Source organism: Saccostrea cucullata, unplaced genomic scaffold (assembly GCF_032062105.1).
Source record: "Saccostrea cucullata isolate Sc308-1 unplaced genomic scaffold, CSIRO_AGI_Scuc_v1 ctg1189, whole genome shotgun sequence".
Taxonomy (NCBI): domain Eukaryota; kingdom Metazoa; phylum Mollusca; class Bivalvia; order Ostreida; family Ostreidae; genus Saccostrea; species Saccostrea cuccullata.
In genome coordinates, this window is record NW_026919024.1 from 114613 (window position 1) to 136791 (window position 22179).

General features: G+C 32.3%; 2 protein-coding genes and 1 long non-coding RNA gene across 3 annotated transcripts in view; all 3 read right to left on the reverse strand.

Annotated features, from left to right (window-relative positions):
* Positions 1-22179, reverse strand: part of LOC134277727 (uncharacterized) — a 42042-nt gene that overhangs the window by 15453 nt on the left and 4410 nt on the right. The gene's annotated exons all lie outside the window — the stretch shown is intronic.
* LOC134277721 (uncharacterized) lies at positions 445-10344 on the reverse strand. Its single transcript, XR_009994322.1, has 3 exons — positions 10274-10344; positions 9468-9539; positions 445-542 (listed from the first exon to the last, which is right to left on the reverse strand). It is a non-coding gene; the product is annotated as an uncharacterized LOC134277721 (long non-coding RNA).
* LOC134277710 (ATP synthase subunits region ORF 7-like) lies at positions 6256-7332 on the reverse strand. Its single transcript, XM_062760035.1, has 4 exons — positions 7261-7332; positions 6964-7183; positions 6850-6864; positions 6256-6518 (listed from the first exon to the last, which is right to left on the reverse strand). The coding sequence occupies exons 2-4, from the start codon at positions 7067-7069 to the stop codon at positions 6256-6258; spliced, it is 384 nt and encodes a 127-aa protein (XP_062616019.1). The 5' UTR covers positions 7070-7183; positions 7261-7332.

A 22179-nucleotide genomic window follows, 5' to 3' on the forward strand; every position in this document is an offset into this window, starting at 1 on the left:
CCTCTCCATCAGCGATATCAACATACCGATAATTTCCGAAGAATTTTTTTAAAAAAACAAAGATTTTGCCCAAAATTTATTGGAATCTTTAAGATTTATATTTCTGTCAAATTTCATAACTATATGACGTCTGCAAGAGTATATAATAGCACAATCCGTGTAATTTTTGAACGGCCCTCGTACAAAAGAACATATCGAAAGCACTTATGTATCATTACTTACATTTGTATGGAAAAATATAGCTGTACATCATCAAAAGGCAAAAATGCAATAATTATTTTGAGGGAATGTAAAATATACTTACATCTGAATTCATTTCCTAAAATGATATATTGATATTTAAAATAAAATGTTAGTAAGGTGTATGACTAAGTAATTAAAAACGCACTTCACATTTTTCAAATATCTCTTTCGAGAGACGAAATAAAAGATTTCATTTCCTCAGTAGCTGTCTTCAAAGTTTTGATTATAGACGTCGTTTCTGCGATAGTCTTTTCCATTTCGATTCCTTTCGACTTTTTGACAAAAAATTGCTTCAAGACCTTCACCATTTGCTATTCTGGCTGCTTCATCTGAGCTGCCATTTTGTAATCTATGAGACTAACGAAGGGAATAGAATTATGATTTGAAAACCATTGTTAAAAGTGCATTTAAATTATAAAATCTCAAATCATTATAAGATTAGCAAGATATTTTAACTAAGAAGTATGTTAGAGATAGACTACCATGATAATACTACTTTTCTCACCGATTGAGTAGAATTGTTCAATGGATTTCGTTACATGAAATGCTGGAACACAACATTCATTATTTTAGTTTCATATGTTATGCTTCCTTTAAGTGAATCATTTTTTCTTTTTATTGTATAAAACACGACTCTTTTACCACTATTTAATAATTTTAAAGAAAGCAATGAATCATATACAAACATATATCGTATATTGAAATAAGTAACAGTATAATTTTAATAGTGACAATTAAAATAGAGAGATGGGTAGTGAAGAGGGAATGGATAAGGAAAGTGAAGGGGGAGAGATAAAATGCACGAAAAAAAGAAACACATGTACTGGTAAAAGCATATTATCCAAAATTTGCAAGATTTTTTTTACTACCCGGTTTAACAACCTAGTGGTAGTAGAGAAAAAACACTTTGATATCATGTTCATTCTAAAAAATAATCACATTTTCCCCTCAAAATTATATATATTTTCTGGAAAAATAAAACACATACGAAAATGAAACTTTATTTAAAACCTGACTTACTTGACAAGCAGTTAATGTGACCAGAAGAAATACACTCACTACCATATATCTACATGTATAGAAACACATCCTCTAATCTGAAATTACATTAAATATTTAAAATATTAGGGACTTTATTATGTACCGCTAGAAACATATAGGAACAAGATGTGTTTGTGAAACACCATGCGCCCGGCGGCAACAAATTTAAAAAACATATTTTTATTGTAAAGGTCACAGTGAAGGTCACAAGGTCATTGATCTTGGTGTCATTTGAAAGATCTTGATTAGTGAAGTATGCATACTAAATATGAAGTCTCTATCTTTCATGGTTCAAAAGTTATGCTGAAAGATCATAAAAGATATTTTTAGCATATAAGACACAGTCAGGGTCACAAGGTCATTATCCTTGGTGTCATGTGAAAGGAAATCATTAGTGGAGTACGCATGCCAAATAAAAGTCTCTATCTTTCTTCCTTTAAAAGTAATGGCGAAGGTTAAAGTTTGCCGTCAAAAAATATATTTAGCGTATATGCCACAGTCAAGGTCACAAGGTCATTGACCATGGTGTCTTTTAATAGAGCTTAATAAGTGTTGTACAGGGTGTCCCAAAACATATGTTACACTTTTAAACCGTTATAAAAATTTAATGCCTCAAGTAACATTAAAAGAAATTTAGAATATATACTTAAATTTTTATAAATTTTTTGTCAAGCATACATTTTTTACAGTTTCCATATAAATTATCGGATTTTTTTTCTTTAGAATAACATAGGTCATTTTACAGCATGTGCCAAATTACATCCCTTGGAATTAACATTGTTTGAACACAATTTCTGAAGGTTTTTTTTACCAGGTTTTAAATGTAACTTCCTAACATTCTAGAGGTCTTTTCACATTAAAGTTGGGTTTCACCTAACACTAGAATTTAGGATAAGAACATTGTTAAAATGGAAGTGGGCTTCATTGGAAAACGATGCATATCTGTTAAATTTTCAGAGTTGGGACTAATTAAAATCAAATGGGCAAACTCTAAACAACTTTTTATTTCTGTCTCTTTCAAATGCTGCATTACATTTATCTCATGAGAAATCAGTTTTAATCGAATTCGAGTATTGTGTGAATGCTAGATTTACCAAAGGTGCTATCTTGTTCATGCAGGACCCGTCTAAGGGATTTTTTAAAATAAAGTTTCAGTAGAGTAATAGCTGTATTAATGGTATTAATGTTCTGTTTGGTACAGGCACTCCTTGATCTTCTAAAACCAGAATTAAGTCATGTGTCATTTATGTTGCCTTTAACTTCAAACTTCCTCACAAATCTGTAAATTAGCATTCTGTTGGGTACTTTCATTACAGTATGTTGTTTTCTCATGGTTCTAATGACTAAAGTAGCCGATTTACACCCATATTAAAGTTTGACAATTTTTCTCAGCTGTTCACATGAAGGTTTCATATCAAAAATATAGTGACGTCATTTGGACATCATAATTACCTGAATTTTTAAAAGAATTTCATGGAGGTTTGTCAGACAAAATATATGCTAATACACAAGATGTTGACAAAATATCTTTGTGAATGCTTGTGGTTTGATAAAGTTATAGATGATTAAAAGTGTAACATATATTTTGGGACACCCTGTATGTATACCAAATATGAAGTCTCTATCATTTATGGTTCAAAAGTTATGTCGAAGGTTAAAGTTTGCAAAAATTCCTCTATTTTTAGCATACAGGTCACAGTCAAGGTAACAAGGTCATTGACCTTGGTGTCATTTGAAAGAGCTTTTATTAGTGGAGTATGCATACCAAATATAAAGTCTCTATCTTTCATGGTTCAAAAGTTATGGCGAAGGTTAAAGTTTGCAGACAAACAGACAAACAGACAGACAGACAGACAGGACAAAAACAATATACGCCTCGGATCTTTCGATCCGGGCGCATAAAAAGCTTCTTTCACTCCGATACATGTACCCTATTCATTTTTTTTTTAATTATCAAGACTTTTTTTCAAAACAAATTATCTTTCCTTAAAAATAGAACAGACATGTAAGAAAAATCGGAAAAGAAAATAAACTCGACTACATTGCAAGGCTGATTGCAGGAATTTCTAGTCGCATGGGCTTAATATACATTTATAAGAAACGTTAATATATTTATAAAACTTTGTACGCCGTTCCCAATCATGCCAGATAAAAGAAAAGGGTAGAAGCAATTGTCGTGAAAAGAAAATAAATACACTGTATTTCCCCCCAAAAAATCTGTGATTTTTTTCCATTACAAAATATACAATAATTTTACAATTTTATTCTTTTCAAAACAAGAAAGTTTGGAGGTGACATTTGTTCTACATTTTACTAGTATTACAATTGCTTTCATGCTTTTTTCTTCAGCTGGAAAAACTACCCAACCACAGAAATCTTCCGTTTTACGAGGCATCAATATTAAATAATTATTAACCCATGGAAAATTTCCTTTGTAATCATAATAATTACTTTTAAATTGACTACATGTAATACTTACAAAATACTTGTGCCTGCACAAAATAAAATATATGTGTCTGCACTATGTTTCCTATTTTAATAGTGTATTATCGTTAAATAGAGCTACCCGTGGGGATCCGGGTTAGAATAGGTCCTCAGTATTCCCTTGCTTGTCGTAAAAGGCGACTAAATGGGACGGTCCTTCGGATGAGACCGTATAAACCGAGGTCCCGTGTCACAGCAGGTGTGGCACGATAAAGATCCCTCCCTACTCAAAGGTCGTAAGTGCCGAGCATAGCCTAAATTTGGAGCCCTTCACCGACATGGTGACGTCTCCATGTCAGTGAAATATTCTGGAGAGGGACGTTAAACAGTATACAATCAATCAATCAATCGTTTAATAGAGCAGACACTTGTTTTTTGGTACAAGTCAAAACAGCACCTGGTGAAAACGGCACTTAGGAAATATGCAAAACGGCACTTGGGAGTAGTCAAAAGGGCAATTTTTTTTTTATTTTGAGAATTTGATATTGTTTATACAGAAAATGAATCTTTTTATTACATTTAAAGTAATAAATGCGTATATTATTATTGATAAAAATGTTTGAAAATATATTTGAAAAAAATACTAATTCTGAATATTTTGAAAATTATTATACTTTTGTACAGTGGTTAGATTTTTTAAATGTACTTCTTCTTTAAATTGTATGTCTATTATTTTCTACAAAAGAGATCAAATCCAAATTATATTATTATGATCCTTTGAAATTTAAATTTTTTTAGCACTGCAAATATGTATACTACTCTGTTTTTGGGGTTGCCATGCAGTCACAGTAAAATAATAAGAAGCCAGTTGGAGTATTTTTACTTAGAATACACTTGTAGGAATAAGAAACAAAAGACCATTTCACACATCCCCTTTAATAATCTCTATGTAGGTTCATATAGATTTCATAAAAACTTATTACACTGTACACATGAATTAACTGTTTTCTTGGATCCTCCCAGGAAAACAATTATATAATATATCATTATATATGCTCACACACAAAGGTATATAAATATATATATATATATATCAAATTATCATTGCATATATACTTTTTCTATAAGTGCCATTTTGATCAAGTGCCGTTTTCACTAAGTGCCGTTTTGACCAAGTGCCGTTTTGCATAATCCAGGTGCCGTTTTCACTAAGTGCCGTTTTCACCAGGTACCGTTTGAACCATAATTTCATGTGTGGAAGCATGAGTGATGTTGGTTCAAAAGAAAAATTTCCCCAGGAAACAATTTAAGCCAACTACACAGGCAAAATGCAATCATCACGAAATACGATGATTAATTTATATGCAGAATGCTCAAGATGTACATTGTTATATTTGTAAGTCCTTAAATAAAGAAGATTGTTTGATTGATTGTATATTTTTTAACGTCCCTCCCGAAATTTTTTCACTCATATGGAGACGTCACCGTATGCCGGTGAAGGGCTTCAAATTTTGACCTTTTACTCGGCACTCAAGGCCTTTAAGCACTGCGGGATCTTTGTCGTGCCAACGCCTGCCGCTGTTTTTTAAGGTCTCATCTGAAGGACCCGCAACTTTCATTTCAAAGTGCCGAACGCATGGCGAAGGAACAGTTGCTACCCATTTTATCGACTTAGGTCAGACGCGGCCGAGATACGAACTCACGACCTCCCGATCACAAAGCGAGCGCTCTACCGACTAAGCTACCGTGAACGTTAAATTAAAGAAGGTATGGTTTTAGCTTTATTGTACCCTAAAATTTTAAATTATTTCCAAAAGTTTTGAAACTGGCTTGAATACTATTTGAGTTTATGACTATGAAAGATTAGGAATGAATATGACATGAAGGAGTACTATTCTTGGAATATGACGTTATTAATTTGATGCATTTCTCTTAACAGAAAAAACCTCAAAATGACTTATTTCAAAGCGAATTTTCCTTTAGAAAATAGCGCCCGCAGCCGTCGCCCACTTTAATATTTGGATATGTTGTGCGAAATACAATGAAATACAATGAAAATTCAAATATCTCAAAATCTTTGTGAGTGATGCCTGTGGACAATATTTTCTGAAACAAAATACCATTTATAATCGGTGTAAATACGAAAATGCGAGAAAATTCACATGTTTATTACGTCACAATTAGCATTTATAAATGCAAGTGAGAAAAATTTTTTGCATATTTTTTATGCATGAAATTTCAATGATTAAAAAATACATGTTTTTTTATTTTTTACACAGGCGCTGGAGACAAGACCGACATTATAAAGAGGGTTGGTTCAGGGTATATACTAGTAACCCCAGGTCTAGAGCAACAGACGTTTCCTACATAACGAATTCGCATCAGTTATACTTATATAAACGTGTTGCTGTATTTTTTTCATCTTTGATTATATCACAAAATAAAAAAAGACACAATGTAAATAATTGCGTTTAAAATTTATTATCATCCTTCCGTGAAGCCTAACAGTATGTAGAGGTGATGTTTTTGTACATGACATTGACTGATTTATCTACCACAAGCCATCCAGCTGATTCTAGCTCCATACAGCACCGAGTTTTCCCATGTTTTGATCTTTACACTAAACCCTGTCCTGGTTACTTCCTTTACCACTGTGCTTATACGAAGGTTAACTGTGTAATCTGAATCAAGCACGTATAAACCGTATGTTACGGTTGGTATTTCTTGGAAGGCGGTTTTGAATTTGATTGTTTGTCCATAAGGCCAAGTGGGAGCTGGAAATTTGTGTTGTCTTGATACACCCGATTCACCTATATTTGAAATTTAAAAATTATAAATGAAAATTTTGATTTTATTTTCAGATTTTACTTTACTTGAAAATTTTTGACCGAAATAAGGATAGTGATAATTGTTTATATACTGTAAACCAACAATTATTCGCGTCTTCTTTAATACTTCATTTCTCAGTTTGAAACATTTTCTACAAAAACAAATCAAAATAAATGGTTTGCTGCGATTAATATTCGCGACTTAAAGTAGGTCGCGAAAAATTTCTCTCACGCGAATAAAAGTTGGTTTACAGTATTATATGAATTTTAGTAAGTAAATCTAATTATTTTAAGGCACGAAAAATTCACTCACATCTGAATTCTTTCCCTGAAATGATATAATGATATTTAGAATAAAATGTAAGTAAGGGTGTATGATTAAGTTATTAAAACAATGCACTTTATGTATTCATGAATCAAAACATACTATTTGAGATATCTCTTTGGAGTGACGAAATAAAAGATTTCATTTCCTCAATAGTGGTCTTCAAAGTTTTGATAGTAGACGTCATTTCTGCAATAGTCTTTTCCATTTCGATTCCTTTCGACTTTTTGACAAAAAATTATTCCAAGACCCTCTGAATTGGATTTTCACAATTAGCAAGTTTTGCTGTTTCATCTGAGCTGCCATTTTGTAATCCATGAGACTATTAAAGGGAATTCAAGATTTGTTTTACTGGCTGGTTCCAGGGTAAGAAATGGAACTTATTTAAACGCGACTTACTTGATTAACAGCTAATGTGACCAGAAGAAATGCACCCACTACTTTGTACCGATAGTAACACATCATCTAATCCGAAAATTACATTAATTATTTAAAATAATAGGGGAGACAGAAAGGAAAAGCTGATGACACTTCGATATCATGATCATTTCTTAAATTTTTCAGACAGTAACTTTTATCAATATGAAATAAATTCTTTCCTGAAAAAAAAAAGACTTGTAAGAAAATGGAAAAGGAAAAAAATAAATTGAATACATATTGAACAATTGATTGCTTGACTAATTGATTGATTGCTTAACTATTGATTGAATTATTAGTTTACATGTTGCATGGGTTTATGACGCTTTGCTATATTTGTATATGAAAAATAAAAATGTATAAAATTGTACATCCTTCCAAATCATTACAGATTTTGAAAATATTGCGTTTAAAGAGTATACATGTATACACTTTTAAATTAATCAATACTTAAAAAAATACTTGTAGCTTCAAAATATTGCATAAATGTCTCTATACAAAGTTTTTTACTTAATAGATTCATTTTGAGCAGACATGTGTTGTTCCATGAGTGATGTTTGTTCAAAATGAAAAATTCCTTGGGAAACAAAGCGGATAACTCAGGCACAAAATGCAATCATCACATAATAGGATGATTCGTCAATATGCAGAGTGCTAATGGTATCAAAAGTACCCCTAAATCAATCAAATAAATTCACTTTTATTTGAAACAGGACAACGAATTTCGAACAACCAAATCTGAAAATACATGTATATATAAAGATCTTGTTGTTAATTGGTATGAAATTCATTTCATGAGTTTGGCAGGATTATCGTGTTTTTTAGGATATGAGATGCATAGTAAAAATATGGTTTACAAGTTCTGTCCCACGAGTGAATAAATTCCATTTATTCAAATATTACATTTCCTTCATATTTTCCCTTTGCGCCCAACTTCTCGGAATTTTAAAAACACTACATGCTGTGGCGTTTAAGTTGAGACATTAAGAAGGATCGAAAACGTACCTGTCAGAGAGGTTAATGCACTTCTCCTTCTTTCCTATAACCCTCCAGGAAGATATTATTTTTTTACTCGTAAAGGGAAGGAAAACTGGAGTTTTCTCGCATTTGAAAGCACTTATTTGAAATGGACATATATCATATCTATATCAGCTTATGTCGCATGAAACATTTAATTGCTGATTAAAAAAGTCATTCGATATTCGGATATGGCTGGAAAGTAAACTCAAGTTTCATATTTGCATTAAAATCAAAAAGATACCAACATATTTTGCAGTTTAACAAAATTAAATAAAAAAAACGTTCCATTCCATTGAATTTTATATAGGCCACATATGTCCAAGAGCAGATTAAGAGGTCGAGTGAATCTGGAAATGAATTTCTTTATCATCTATTATGTATCATGTATTTTCCATTTGTTTAATTGTTTGTCGACACAGTACTCATTACAGGTGGAAATAATATACTGTAAACGAAAGAATTTTTTAAATGCGCTACAATGGCTAACCAGAGTAGTACAACTTACTAAGTTTTTTTTTATTTTTTTTTTTCATGCAATTAATAAATCAAATACCCCTGAACATAAACCCTGTCCGGGTCACTTTCTTCACCTCTGTGCTTATACGAAGGTTCACTGTACCAGCGGAATCAAGCAGGTATAAACCGTATGTCAAGGTCGGTATTTCTTGGAAGGCGGATTTGAATTTGATTGTTTACCCATAAGGCCAAGTTGGGGCTGGGACGGCGTATTGTCCTAAACCGCCCGATTCATCTGTATTTGTAATTTAAATATTAACCATTATTTTCACAAATTTTGATTTTATTTTAAGATTCATATTCACTTAAAGACTTTGACCGAAATAGGGATAATGAGTAATGTGTATGAAATTTAACAGGTAGAGATTTTTAGGGAATGAAAAATTTACTCACATCTGAATTCTTTTCCTAAAATGTTAATATTCAGAATAAAATGTAAGTAAGGTGTATGATTAATATGCAATTAAAACCATGCACTTTACATATTCATGAATCAAAATGTACTACAGGTATTTGCAATATCTCTTTCGAGAGATGAAATAGAAGAATTCATTTCCTCAATAGTGGTCTTCATGTTTTGATAGTAGTCTTCTGAGATAGTCTTTTCCATTTCGATTCCTTTCGCCTTTTTGACAAAAAAATTGTTCCAAGACATTCTGAATTGTATTTTCACTATTTGCAATTCTGGCTGTTTCATCTGAGCTGCCATTTTGCAATCCATGAGACTAACAAAGGGAATAAAATTACGAGTAAAAATTGTCATTAAAACTTCATTGAATTCATAAAGCCTCAAATTATTATAAGATTAGCAAGATATTTAGTAAACTTTTACCGAGGGAATAGAATTGTTCAATGAATTTCTTTTCATGAAATGCATTAAACAGAACCTTCATTATTTCAGTATTATGTTATTTTTCTTCTTAATGAATCATTTTCCTTTTATTGTATAAAAAAGGCTATTCCTTTACCACTATTTAAGAATTTGAAGAAAAAATCATGAATCTTTATGATATATGGAAATATTTTTTGATATTTCTTTATATAATCTTTTTTTTTTTTAAAAAAAACCTTTTCTAAATTCTATCAATTGTAACAAAACATATTAATAATAACGTATACAAACATATACCGTATATGAAATAATTATTAATAGTATCATCTTTAATAGTGACAATTAAAATAGAGACAGAAAGGGGTAGAGAAGAGGAGCAGGGTAAGGAGAGAGAAAGGGGGAGGAGAAAATGCATGAAAGAAAGAAGTACATGTACTGGTAAAAGCATATTATCCAATATTTGCCAGATGTTTTTTCCGTCTGGTTTCAGGGTCTAAAATGACAACACTTATAAAATCTTGTTCATTTTAAAAAAATAAATCAGTTTTTTCCTTCAAAATTATATATCTTTTTTGGAAAAATAAAACAGATATAAGGAAATGGAACTTTATTTAAACCCTGACTTACTTGAGGAACAGCTAGTGTGACCAGAAGAAATACACTCACTACCATGTATCTTTAGAATCACATCCTCCAATCTGAAATTACAGCATACGATCATATAACTATGTCTGAAGTATTAGGGGAAATATTATCAACGGCTTGAGACAGATAGAAAAAAAAACTTATGTCACCCAGATAACTGTTCATTTTTTAAATTATCCACACTTTTTTCCAAAATAAATTATTTTTCCTGAATAATAAAACAGACATGTAAGAAAATGGGAAAAGAAAATACATGTAAAACGAGTAAATCGACTGATTGATTGTATGACTTGCAATACTGTAGTCGCATGGGTTTATTGCACATTTCTAAGAAACGTTAATATACGAGGGTTGATCCGAAAGTTCGTGGAATTTCTTTCTAAAATTTTAGCGTGATTTAATAAAAGCAAACAAAAGGCATATTCATAATACAGATTCATAATGCAACAATATTGGAAAATTTCACCACTTTCCAATTACTAACAAGGTCATACGAGCTTTCTGAAAATGGATAGTTGAGACTTCGACGTAACGTCAAGTTAGATATGTCACGTCACGTTATAGAAGCATCTCACCCTTATGTCCAATTCGAATACGTAATTCTACAAAATGCTGCCCTTCTCTTCATTTATTTCTCAAGAAAACCTTGGGTATCATATCGCAACAACTTATCTGCATTTTTTTTACTCATAATTATTTCAAAATACAACCCGTCTTTCCATATGATGTTCCAAAAAAATTTCCTATGTAACCATTATGATCATTTTAAATTGACAAAAACACAATATAAAATCAATGTGTCTATGATAGAATTATTATCGTTAAAAATAGTAGACATGTGTTGTTCCATGAGTGATGTTTGTTCAAAATAAAAATTCCCTCAGGAAACAAAGCCGATAACTCAGGCAAAATGCAATCATCACGAAATACAATGATTAGTAAATATGCAGAATGCTGATGGTGTAAAAAAAAAAAAAGCCTGCAATTTTTTTCTATTTTAAATTCCTTTTTTGATTTGATCTGAACAATATATACTAGTATAAGTTTATTATTTTTAAAAAAGCGAAGATTTTTGCCCTCATTTTTAGACCCCCTTAGAAATGATGATATGAGTAGTTTGCTGATACAAAAATTGATATTTGAGTTTCATTATTAGTGTAACTAATTTCTTAAGTATTAGGCAAAACTCATCCAATAATTTAATATTTGGATATGTTTCTTTAAAAAAGGACGTAAATGTTAACCTAACAGCAAAACTGTATTTATGTACACACTGATTTTCTGGAGATTTTCCTATTTTGCAAAACATGACAAGGAGCATATGTTCGGTGTGACCGGTCGGCAGGAGATGCTTCCTCCTCCGTGACACTTGATCCCACCTTTGATGTTTTTGAGGTCCATGTTGCTCCCTATATGTACTGTTTTATTGGACTTCTGAGCTTGATTATTGTTCATTTTTTCGTATTTCATTACTTTTAAAAACTTAAATAAGTCAGCTGTTTAGAAATCAAAATATTTTATTGAAATTTTTAGCTCACTTCAGCGTTGGGGGAAGGTTTTGTGATACTGTTGGAGTCCCAGTTTAAATTTCTGGAACAGTTTTCATTGTCAGTACTCTTATGCCCTACATTAATCAGAGATGCATGGAAGATGTTTCTAGTGTATTTCATTGTACCAGTGAAGGTTTCAGATGCTGCAATTTCAGGTAAAAAAATGATCAATTTTAAGTAATGTTTTTAGGATTTAGGAGCAGGTCTCAAATCTATCCAATTAACTTTGAGCCTTACGTACTTTTTTGACTACGGATAGTTGCCTGTGTGGCGCAGTTGTAAGAGCGTCTGCTCTAGTTGCACAGTAAGCAGTCGCGGGTGCAGGTGCAAATCCAAATGTGGGATGTGGAGACAGTAATTCGGATGAGACCGTATACACCGAGATCAAGTATTAAAGTAGGTGTTGGCACGAAAAAGATTCCTTACTGCTCAATGGCCCTGAGTGACGAGCATAGGCCAAAATTTTCAGCCCTCCACTGGCAAGTGATAATGTCTCCATATGGGTGAACAATTCTCGAGAAGGACGTTAAACAACAAACAAACAAATATTACTTATATTTGTCGCTGGATATTATCGCTGAAACACCCACATCACCAAAAGGTAAGATCAGTATTATCCTCTAAGCAACTAAAAGTGTTTGCCTTCGAAGAAATTTGAATCCTCTTACCTTCCTTCGTACATGTAATATCTTGGATCATTTCTACTATTTGCATTGCAAGAGACATTCCAAATTAAAGAAAGGTTCCAGTTTCCAGAATTAGAGCTAATGTTTACTACCTCACTTCTTTTCTCCATACCATGATATTCAATAAATACTTACTATGGATACTGTTCGTTATCTCCCTATCCTTCATGAATAGTATTTATCATCAATGACTATAACAGTGTTTTAACATTCATCACTGTTTCTTTTTCAGATAACGGGAACTATGCATTCACAGAAAACTGTGTTATTCTTTTCATGAGTGGATGGTTAATCATTAATGCCGCCACGTCTATTATAAAGGTATGTACGATGTTCTGTACATAGCGGCTTGTCTTCCGGATTGTGTAAAATAAATAAATTATCAAATTTTTTTAATCTACTTCAAATACACTTTAAAGTTGTTAAAATAAAGATTCTGACACTTCCAGTCAAGAAAAACCACGTTTAAAAAAACATACCACACCAATATACATAAACACTATGTTATCAATCATGCTTAGTATTTTAAAATTTTGAAAAATTATAACTATTTTAAAATGAATGTCAGTGTTACCCACACTAAAAAATATATAAATCTAACTGTGTATACTGAGGGATAGAGATGTCCGAGAGTTGTCCAAGTCAGAACATGGGATACTACATCATCTTTGGGATGAATTATACTCCGTGAAGTCAAAAATAGAAAACTTGGAGAAAAGCAGGGGAGATATGAATAAAGAAATCAGAACACTTAAAAATCGTGAGTAATAATATGTTGAAGTTTGAAGTGTATAGTTTAAAGCAACAAGAATTTTCAAGTTCCGTTTGAAATGATAAAACATGTAAAAGTTAAAGTTATTATATCAGGTTAAGTGAAATTCTTTAATTAGAAGATACTCCTCAATCAACGGAACAATTAATATTCGTAAATTTTAATGATTTCGTACATGCCTACGTTATGGTAATGCCCCCTCAATTTTAACGGCTGAGAACTTTTTTGGATTGTCAAAAACATTGACCATGACCTAATTCGCCAATTGTCGCAAACCACGGCCAAACTGTACGATCCTCTCCAATTCTGGCCGAGTAGGAGAAAGCTACATGCGGACTCCGGACCGTGGCTTGAGACGATGCACTTCGCCAAATGCACTGATTTTTTTGGCCTGATTTACGTGATTTAAACATTATTCGATATGATGAAAATTAAATGGACCTGAAACAAAAAAAAATCATTACATTCCTGGTATAGGTTGTATTGTACGGAATGTCAAAAGATAGCAGAGGAGGTAAGAAGGTAATCATATAAATTTCTGTTGTTTATATATTTTTCAGGGAGGCATACTGTATGTTAGTAGTTTTAACGATACATATTTTTTGATAATTTATTATGACCAGAAAAGTAATAGATGGGCGTTACTAACTTTTTAACAATGTTATTGTGTTTAAAGATGCAAAGTTTGATTCACAAATAGCTGACACAATTGCTTACTAAATACATTCTATTTTCATAATAGGTGAATCAGGCGTGGTTAAATTATATCACACATGGGGAAGCCGTCTCTTCAACTGGCCACATGTCAAACATATTGATTTTAAGAAACAGTTTGAATAACAACCTGCGATAACCTATGGAATCTTCACACTCGATACTTCGTATGCTGATGTGGTGTACATTGTATATCACAAAGTCTAAGTTTGCGTTACAAATGCTCTCTTGGGATGATTCAGTAACATACGGAGTGGGATTAAGCTGGATGGCATGTGGAAAAAGATAATTCAAACAACAAGCACCACTTCCAATTAAATGTATAAATAAGCAATTTTCACCTTGCTAAAAATGATGAAATTTAGAACATCAACAAAAAGCTGTAATTTTCAAATAAAAGGGCAAAGGTAATTTAATTATACGAGTACTAGTGTCCTTTTCTCGGCTTTGTACAAGGGCATTGTAGTCATATCAATTTTTAAAAAAAAAATCACAGGCCTCTGAATTTCTATCAATAAGCCGTTATATGATTGATAAAAGTGATGTATACACCCCCTTTATATATAAATACATCAGGTGTTCAACGACTTTTTACCCCCCCCCCCCTCGGCGATTCGGAGCCAAATTGGGATTGCAATTATTTTATGCTGAAATAACATACAAAACAAGTTCAAAACAAATAAAAAATTGAAGGTCATAGATTTGTTAAATATTATGGTAGAAAAATGATTGCTTCTAATTTACTGTGATTTGTTCAGTGCAGAGCCGTTGTTTACGTGACGTCAGCGCATGGCGTTGGCCAGGGGTATAGACTTTTGAAAAGTGAAAAATAATGGTTGTTTGCGTCTATATTTCGATGCATTTGAAACTTTTGAAGCTATGGAAATTAAGGAAAATCAGTTTTGGGGCACAGTTCTGCATCTAAAGGCTAGACACTTTCATTTTCCCCAATAGTTCGGCTCCGAATCGGCGAGGGGGGGGGGGGGGGGGGGGGTAAAAGTCCTTATCTGACAGAATTTCAGACACATGTGATTTAATACATGCACTTTATGTAAGAAGTGGAAGATGATTAGGCGCCTTCCCATTTATATAGAAAGTTAAGAAAAATGCTTCATTTTCAATACTTAATGCAATAACCGATACCTCTGGCCTCTCTAGTAGACTTTTCCACGAGTATAAAATAATGTAGACGTCTATAAGGAGAGAAAAAGAGTCAGAGATAGTAAAGTATTAAACTACTGAAAACATTCAATTGACCCGAACAGAGCCGAAAGTGTTCGTAAGCCAAAGGACAGACAATGTGTCAGGGAAGATCACAAGAATCGGCTAGGGTTAGGGGCCCGAATACAGGTTGTTGAAAAAACTTGGTCTCCGAAGTCTACATAAATATTGTAAATGAGAAACTCTAGACTAGCATTGTTTTGATATCAACAAGTTCTTGTCAGTAAATTTGATTCTTAAGAAGTCATTGTGTTGAAGACCAATCACAAGATGTGAAATTTCGGAGTTCCGTTTTGTTTTGTTTTTTATAGAAGAAGCAGTTGTTTATGAAATTAAAAAAGCCTAGTTCTTAACTTATCATCGAATATTTTCTAAATATTCTTAATGTGAAAGAAACTTTACTACTGGTAAGAATAAAAATTCTCTTTCAATGGGCTTAAAAGTACCCTTGAATTTTGTAAAAGATGCATATTCCAAAATGTTCAGTTGATTTTCAAAAGCAGATTGGCACAGGCAACACTTCAAACCTTGCTCTATCAGAAGAGTTAAAAAAAAACCTAAAACTAAAATACTGTATGGACCTGAACAACTGGCCTAGATGTGCAATTACAGTAAAGAAAACTATTTCCTTCAATGAGTTCATTGCAGTAGAGTGTACATGTGTATTATTGTTGCCATCTTTGTCAAATTGAAAAGACAGATTAGACAAACATGACGTTTTGCAATGTACAAAATTAGGGGAAATAAAACATTGAGTGCCATCAAGTGTTCCAGCGGGGTCCTTTGACACCCTAAGAACACATACTGTGAATATTCTCTCTTGTCAGATTGAATTTTAAATGAATATTTTAACAATTTTATCTGGAAGCATTGTGTGAAAATTGCATGCTGGCAAAACTTCATGTCCTATGTGTAAATCTGTTTTCTGCAGTTCAGAAACATGCAGAAATCTAGATAAACCAAATCACCAGAAAGATTGTAATTATTTCATTTCTATGAAATGACAACGTCCCACCGCAATATGCCGTATATATACATGATATAACAGTCTATTCACTAAAGTATGTCTTTTTCGAATTATGAAGAATCCTATGCTTATAAGAGATTGTGCATATTTATAGCACCTGTTACATTTAAGGACAGATGAATCAAGGAAACTTATCTAATGGGATGGCACTTTATCCAAAATTCGAAACCTTTCTGAAAACAAAAAGTAGTAAGTCAATTTAAAATGTTATTTAAGGGGGCCGACTATAGTTTTATTGTGTGAAAACTACAATAGTGAAACTCTTCATTTTTATACTATATATAACTTACATTAATTTCAGTGTACATGCAAAGTTTGGGAAAATCTACCGTCCAGGTATTTTTGAGGGACCGTCTCAAAATACAGGTACATTTACTATAGGATTATATAGGAAAATGCTGATTTTTAGCACTTTAAAGCAATTCATACAAGTACTACAATAGACATTTTGTTCAAACTATAACATTTTATGAGTAATAATATGTGATACAATATATGTAAGAAACACAAAATTCTACCGTCTTGTTAAGAGAGGGGGCATCTCAAAATGCTAAAAAAGTTAGCAAATTTTACTATTTTTATAGAGTACTACAAAATATGACGTAAACAATGGATTCACAAGAAAACATAATAAAAATATTGGAGATATTCTAAAACTTCTATGTTTTAAATTTCAAGAGCGTATGTTTATTATCTTTTCTGTAATCTTATTATTATTAACCTTTTCTTTAAGAGCTTCAGATTACCATAACGTCAAAAACACACTGTAGCGACGTCAACCTACCTATCAATTGCAAAATCGGTTAAATAATCAGTTATATCAAATTTTAATTACATTTTTATACTTATAATTTCTTAATTTTGTTTAATTTTAATGATTAAGCGAAAAAAGTTGCATTAAAACAATAAATACTCTTCATTTTACTATGATGCGCGAAATATTGCGCAATGGAAACTATAGTCGGTCCCCTTAAGATGTTGATTGTCCCCATTATTTATATCATGCATTTTACCAGCCACTCTTTTTTTTAACGAAAACTGTTTCCACAATATAAATCAGTCCGCACATATTAGTCTGGTCCTGATTTTTAAAAAGTAGACTAGAAATAACTTCTAACGGCAAATAATTATTATTTGATCCAGCATAGTTTTTTTTAACCTATTTCGAGTATGCTGAATCCCTAAAAATATGCTGGCCTTCATGAAAATGGCGTTAAAGGGGTCAAAATGGCGATTCAAAATGGCGGACATCCAATTTTTCTAATTTTCTCTTAATATCGTTCAAAAAGGAGAAATAATGTGTGAATATCTCACTGAGTGTAATACAAGTACAAAAATGATGTTAGAATGCTAACATTATTAGTTTGACTCAGAAAATTTAGTCGTTTCTACACTTAATTCGAATTTTCTCTGATTTTTTGGTCAATTGTTCTATATTCCACTTTGTTCAGGATTTTACATTTGCAAATATCCATACACTGCAGATTTGTATTTTTTCTTCTGTATCTCACTATTCTACAGTTGAATGATAGTGCACCTGTAAGTTAAAAGTCAAAATGGCGATTCAAAATGGCGGATATTCATCTTTTTCTTCAAATCATTTAATTCTTAATGTCGTTTACATAGGAGAATGGATTTGTGAATATTTTACTGAGCGTAGTACAACTATGTAAAATGACAATAGAACACTAATTTGATCACTTTAAATCGGAAAATTAAGTCGTTTAATTTGAAATGTGTTAACTCAAAATGGCAAATCAAATGACGTCTTATACAATCGAATTTCGTAAAATACCCAAACTGCTTAATTCTGGTTCGTTTTGCAGAAAGTAAAATTACAGTTTGTTTTTTTTATTCATGAAATAATGTTCAAATATGCGATGAAAGTTGGAGGATATTTTTGTTAATGACTTAGGATTTTTATAACACGGATTTTTGTTTAATTACTTCTATTGTTAAGATTAATTTTTGACAGTTCCGAAGACATTTTACCTTTTACCTGTCTCACCATGCTTCTTCATATAAAAAATTTATTATATCATACAAAAATTGCTGTTTTGAGGACAATATGAAAATTCAGCTACCCCAAGAGCAGTATCCCCCGAGCATTAAGGCGAGTGAACATTCAGTTGTTGGAAATTCTTGATCTATTTTTAGTCCAGTGTAGAAAAAATGAATGTTTATTATATTTTCATGTGGAAGGTCTCGTGCAACATAACTTAGTATGATTTTTAAAATGATTGACCACGACCACTTATAGGGCTAGTAATTGTTACATCATATAAATGTGAATATATTATAATATCCAAATATTAACATATTTATCAATAATTATCAGTATAATATACGTAAACCATAAATTTCCTTGATTGTCCAGCTCTGATTCTGTGTCCCTACATTTGCATTTTGTTATTCTCAGTCAAAAATTCAACAGCATTCTCAAACATTTTACGTTGTGAACAAATAATTTTGTATTGATCAGTGTATATTAATTTAAAAATTTTGAAATATACAAAATTTGAAAGAAGAAAGTGATTGTGTTCAATCCCCCCTCGATTCTTGATACAACCTTACACTATCCTTACAAAGAAGTGTGGATCAAGTTGCATTGTAAAGTTCTTGAAGTGTTGAAAAAAAATTTGTTGTCAAGAGAAGTGTTGACTGGATCGAAATCAGAAATGACTTAGGCCTATTGGTACGAAAGCTTGTAAGTGATAGGAATCACGAGGAATCTGCAGGCGCTCTTAAATTGCATAATTTTACAACTTTTCTCACTAAAATATGCACACAATGTGATTTCAGATGATCAAGTTTGAGAAATTTCTTGCTAATAGAATGACCTTTCTACCCTAAAAGACAACAAATCTATACGAGGTCACAAAATAAAGAGCTACATGTCTTGAATATCAGAGATTTTTTTTATACCCCCGCTTGAAAAGCGGAAGGGTATAGAGTAATCGGTATGTCCGTCCGTCCATCTGTTACGCTTTAGGGTACCCATCTCTTGTCCGCAACTCCTCTCATACCACTGAATGAAATATGATGAAACTTTCACAGGATCTTTATTACATATTGCCATTGTGACCTATTTTACTTTTTGATCCGACACATATTTTGGGTTTCCCATAGCAAAACATGGACACTGTCATTATATTCATATGGGAGACCGGGGTGTCATTTAGTGAGAAAATTGCTCACAGTACCTCTAGTTCATTTTGCATATGGTTTTGGAAAACAAAATAGTTCATTTTGCATATGGTTTTGGAAAACAAAATAGACTTTTCATATTTGTACATAAATGTGTTGTTCCTTGAGTGTTGGTTGATTGATTGTATATTGTTTAACGCTGAGTGGGCAATTTTTCAGCCATGTTTCGGCGGACTAGCAGTTTAAATAATCGGTTTTTTGAAGAATTTTGGTTTCTCTGGCGGCCCCCAGTGAGCTTACTCTTTTTCGAACTCCAGAGAAACGATCTTTTACATTCCAAGGGGGTTGTCATCTTTGACACGGGGCACCATTTTACTTGAGTGTTGAAAATACCAAAATTCCGAAGACAGACTGAAACATATAGCAAATAAAGTAGCTGGAATAGATGTTAGGGGATAATACTAAGTTCTTATAAGTGCTAAAAAGCTGGAACAAAGTGTTCGATGAAATTGTACAAGAATTTCTTCAGTTATATTTGATGGTGTGTTGAGGGATGTTGAAGAAGAAGTGCGAGTTGATAATGACAGGATTCGGGAGTGATTTTAGGTGGACGGGGGCTCAAAGGCTTTGGAACACGTACGGTCACATACGAAGGGGGAAATTTGGAAACTCTTAAGTCAAGTTTGTTTTAACTATTTCCAGAAAAAATGAATCTTTTCAAGTATTTTTTGTTAATATTTAATGGACTAATCAATATACTATATATACTATATGTATAAAAAACAAACTGTAATTTATTTTCTGCAAATCGAACCAGAATTAAGCAGTTTCTACGAAATTCGAGTGTATCAGACGTCATTTTGAATCGCCATTTTGAGCTAATTAACACATTTCAAAATTAAACGACTAAATATTCCGATCGATTTAAAGTGATCAAATTAGTGTTCTGTTGGCATTTTACATAGTTGTACTACGCTCAGTAAGATATTCACAAATCCTTTCTCCTATGTAAACGACATTAAGAAATAATGTTAAAAAAGATGAATATCCGCCATTTTGAATCGCCATTTTGACTTTTATCTTACAGCTGCGCCATCATTCAGTTGTAAAATAGTGAGATGCAGAGGAAAAAATACAAATCTGCAGTGTATGGATATTTACAAATGTAAAATCCTGAACAAAGTAGAATATAGAACAATATACCAAAAAATCAGAGAAAATTCGAATTAAGTGTAGAAACGACTATATTTTCTGGGTTAAACTAATAATGTTAGCATTCTAATATCATTTTTATACTTGTATTACACTCAGTGAGATATTCACACCTTATTTCTCCTTTTTGAACGATATTAAGAGAAAATTAGAAAAATTGGATGTCCGCCATTTTGACCCCTTTAACGCCATTTTCATGAAGGCCAGCATATTTTTAGGGATTCAGCATACTCGAAATAGGTTAAAAAACTATGCTGGACAAAATAATAATAATTTGCCGTTAGAAGTATTTTTTTTCTATAAATCGGACCAGACTATATTCAATTTTTGAGACAATAATTTATTATTAAACTTTTGCATGTCAAATTTTCACGTTTTAGTACAGAAAAATTAATCTAATAAGGTTGCTTAAAAACGAAGTTATTGTTTTCATCATCAAAATATTACGGGATAAGCATTGCGTAATAAAACAGTTAGAAATAAAACACGTAGGGTCTGAAAAAGAATTCTCAAAAATGTATCTTATGAAAACCTTAAAATCAGGATTTGGTTTGTTTTATATCAAAACTGCTTTTCTGCTGACTTGATATGTGATAAACTATTTCTCGAAGGGGAATGGGCACCACCTATTCTGTCTATGGCACGCCAAATTCACAAAAAATGAGCGAAACAAAGTTTCACAGTTGATAAACTAGGTTTATCGACCGTAAACTATAGTTTACAAACCGTGAACTATAGTTAACAATTCGTTAGCTATAGTTTTCATCTGTAAAACTATATTTGTTTATCATAGTTTAACAAATCGTGAAACTATATTTATCAGATCGTTAACTATAGTTATGAGTTTTAAACCATAGTTTACAAATCGTGAAACTGTATTTATAAGATAATCTATGTTTTGCAATCGCAAATTATTGTTTTCAGTGTTAATTTAAGTATACATCTGTAGTTTGAAACATAAATTATCGCGTTAACTATGGTTTACAGAAGAAAAAATATAGATTAACGTTGTTAACTATAGTTTACAGTCCGTAAACTATTGTTTACAACCGACAAACCTAGTTTATCGACTGTGACACTATGTTTAGCTCATTTTTGTGAGACGTAAAAATAGGTAGTGACTGTTCCTTCACCAAGCGCTCGGCATCAGAAGTGGAAAGTCACGGGTCTCTCGGATATGACCTTAAAAACGTAGGTCCCGTGTCACGGTAGGCGCTGGCATGATAAAAAAAACCCTCACTGCTCAATGACCCTGAGTGCCGAGTATAGGTCTAAATTTGAAGTCCTTCACCGGCATACGGTGACGTCTCCATATTAGTGAAAAATTCTCGAGAGGGACGTTAAACAATATACAATCAATCAATCATTTTTGTGAAGCATGTTACCCTTAAAGACTTTAGGGATTGTGTATAATCTTTTACGTGGAGCCATGTCTGCCAGAATGGAATCGTTAATAAATTCAATATCCATAGTGGATAGATACAGAGCGACAAATATCCTCGGGGACAGACAGGCCACCAACAGTAATGCATGTATCTAAAGAGTGAAACAAGAAGATA

What these genes read in the sequence shown, in the direction of transcription:
- LOC134277710 (XM_062760035.1), bottom strand. Translation starts at nt 7,069, where the DNA reads ATGGAAAAGACTATTGCAGAAATGACGTCTACTATCAAAACTTTGAAG.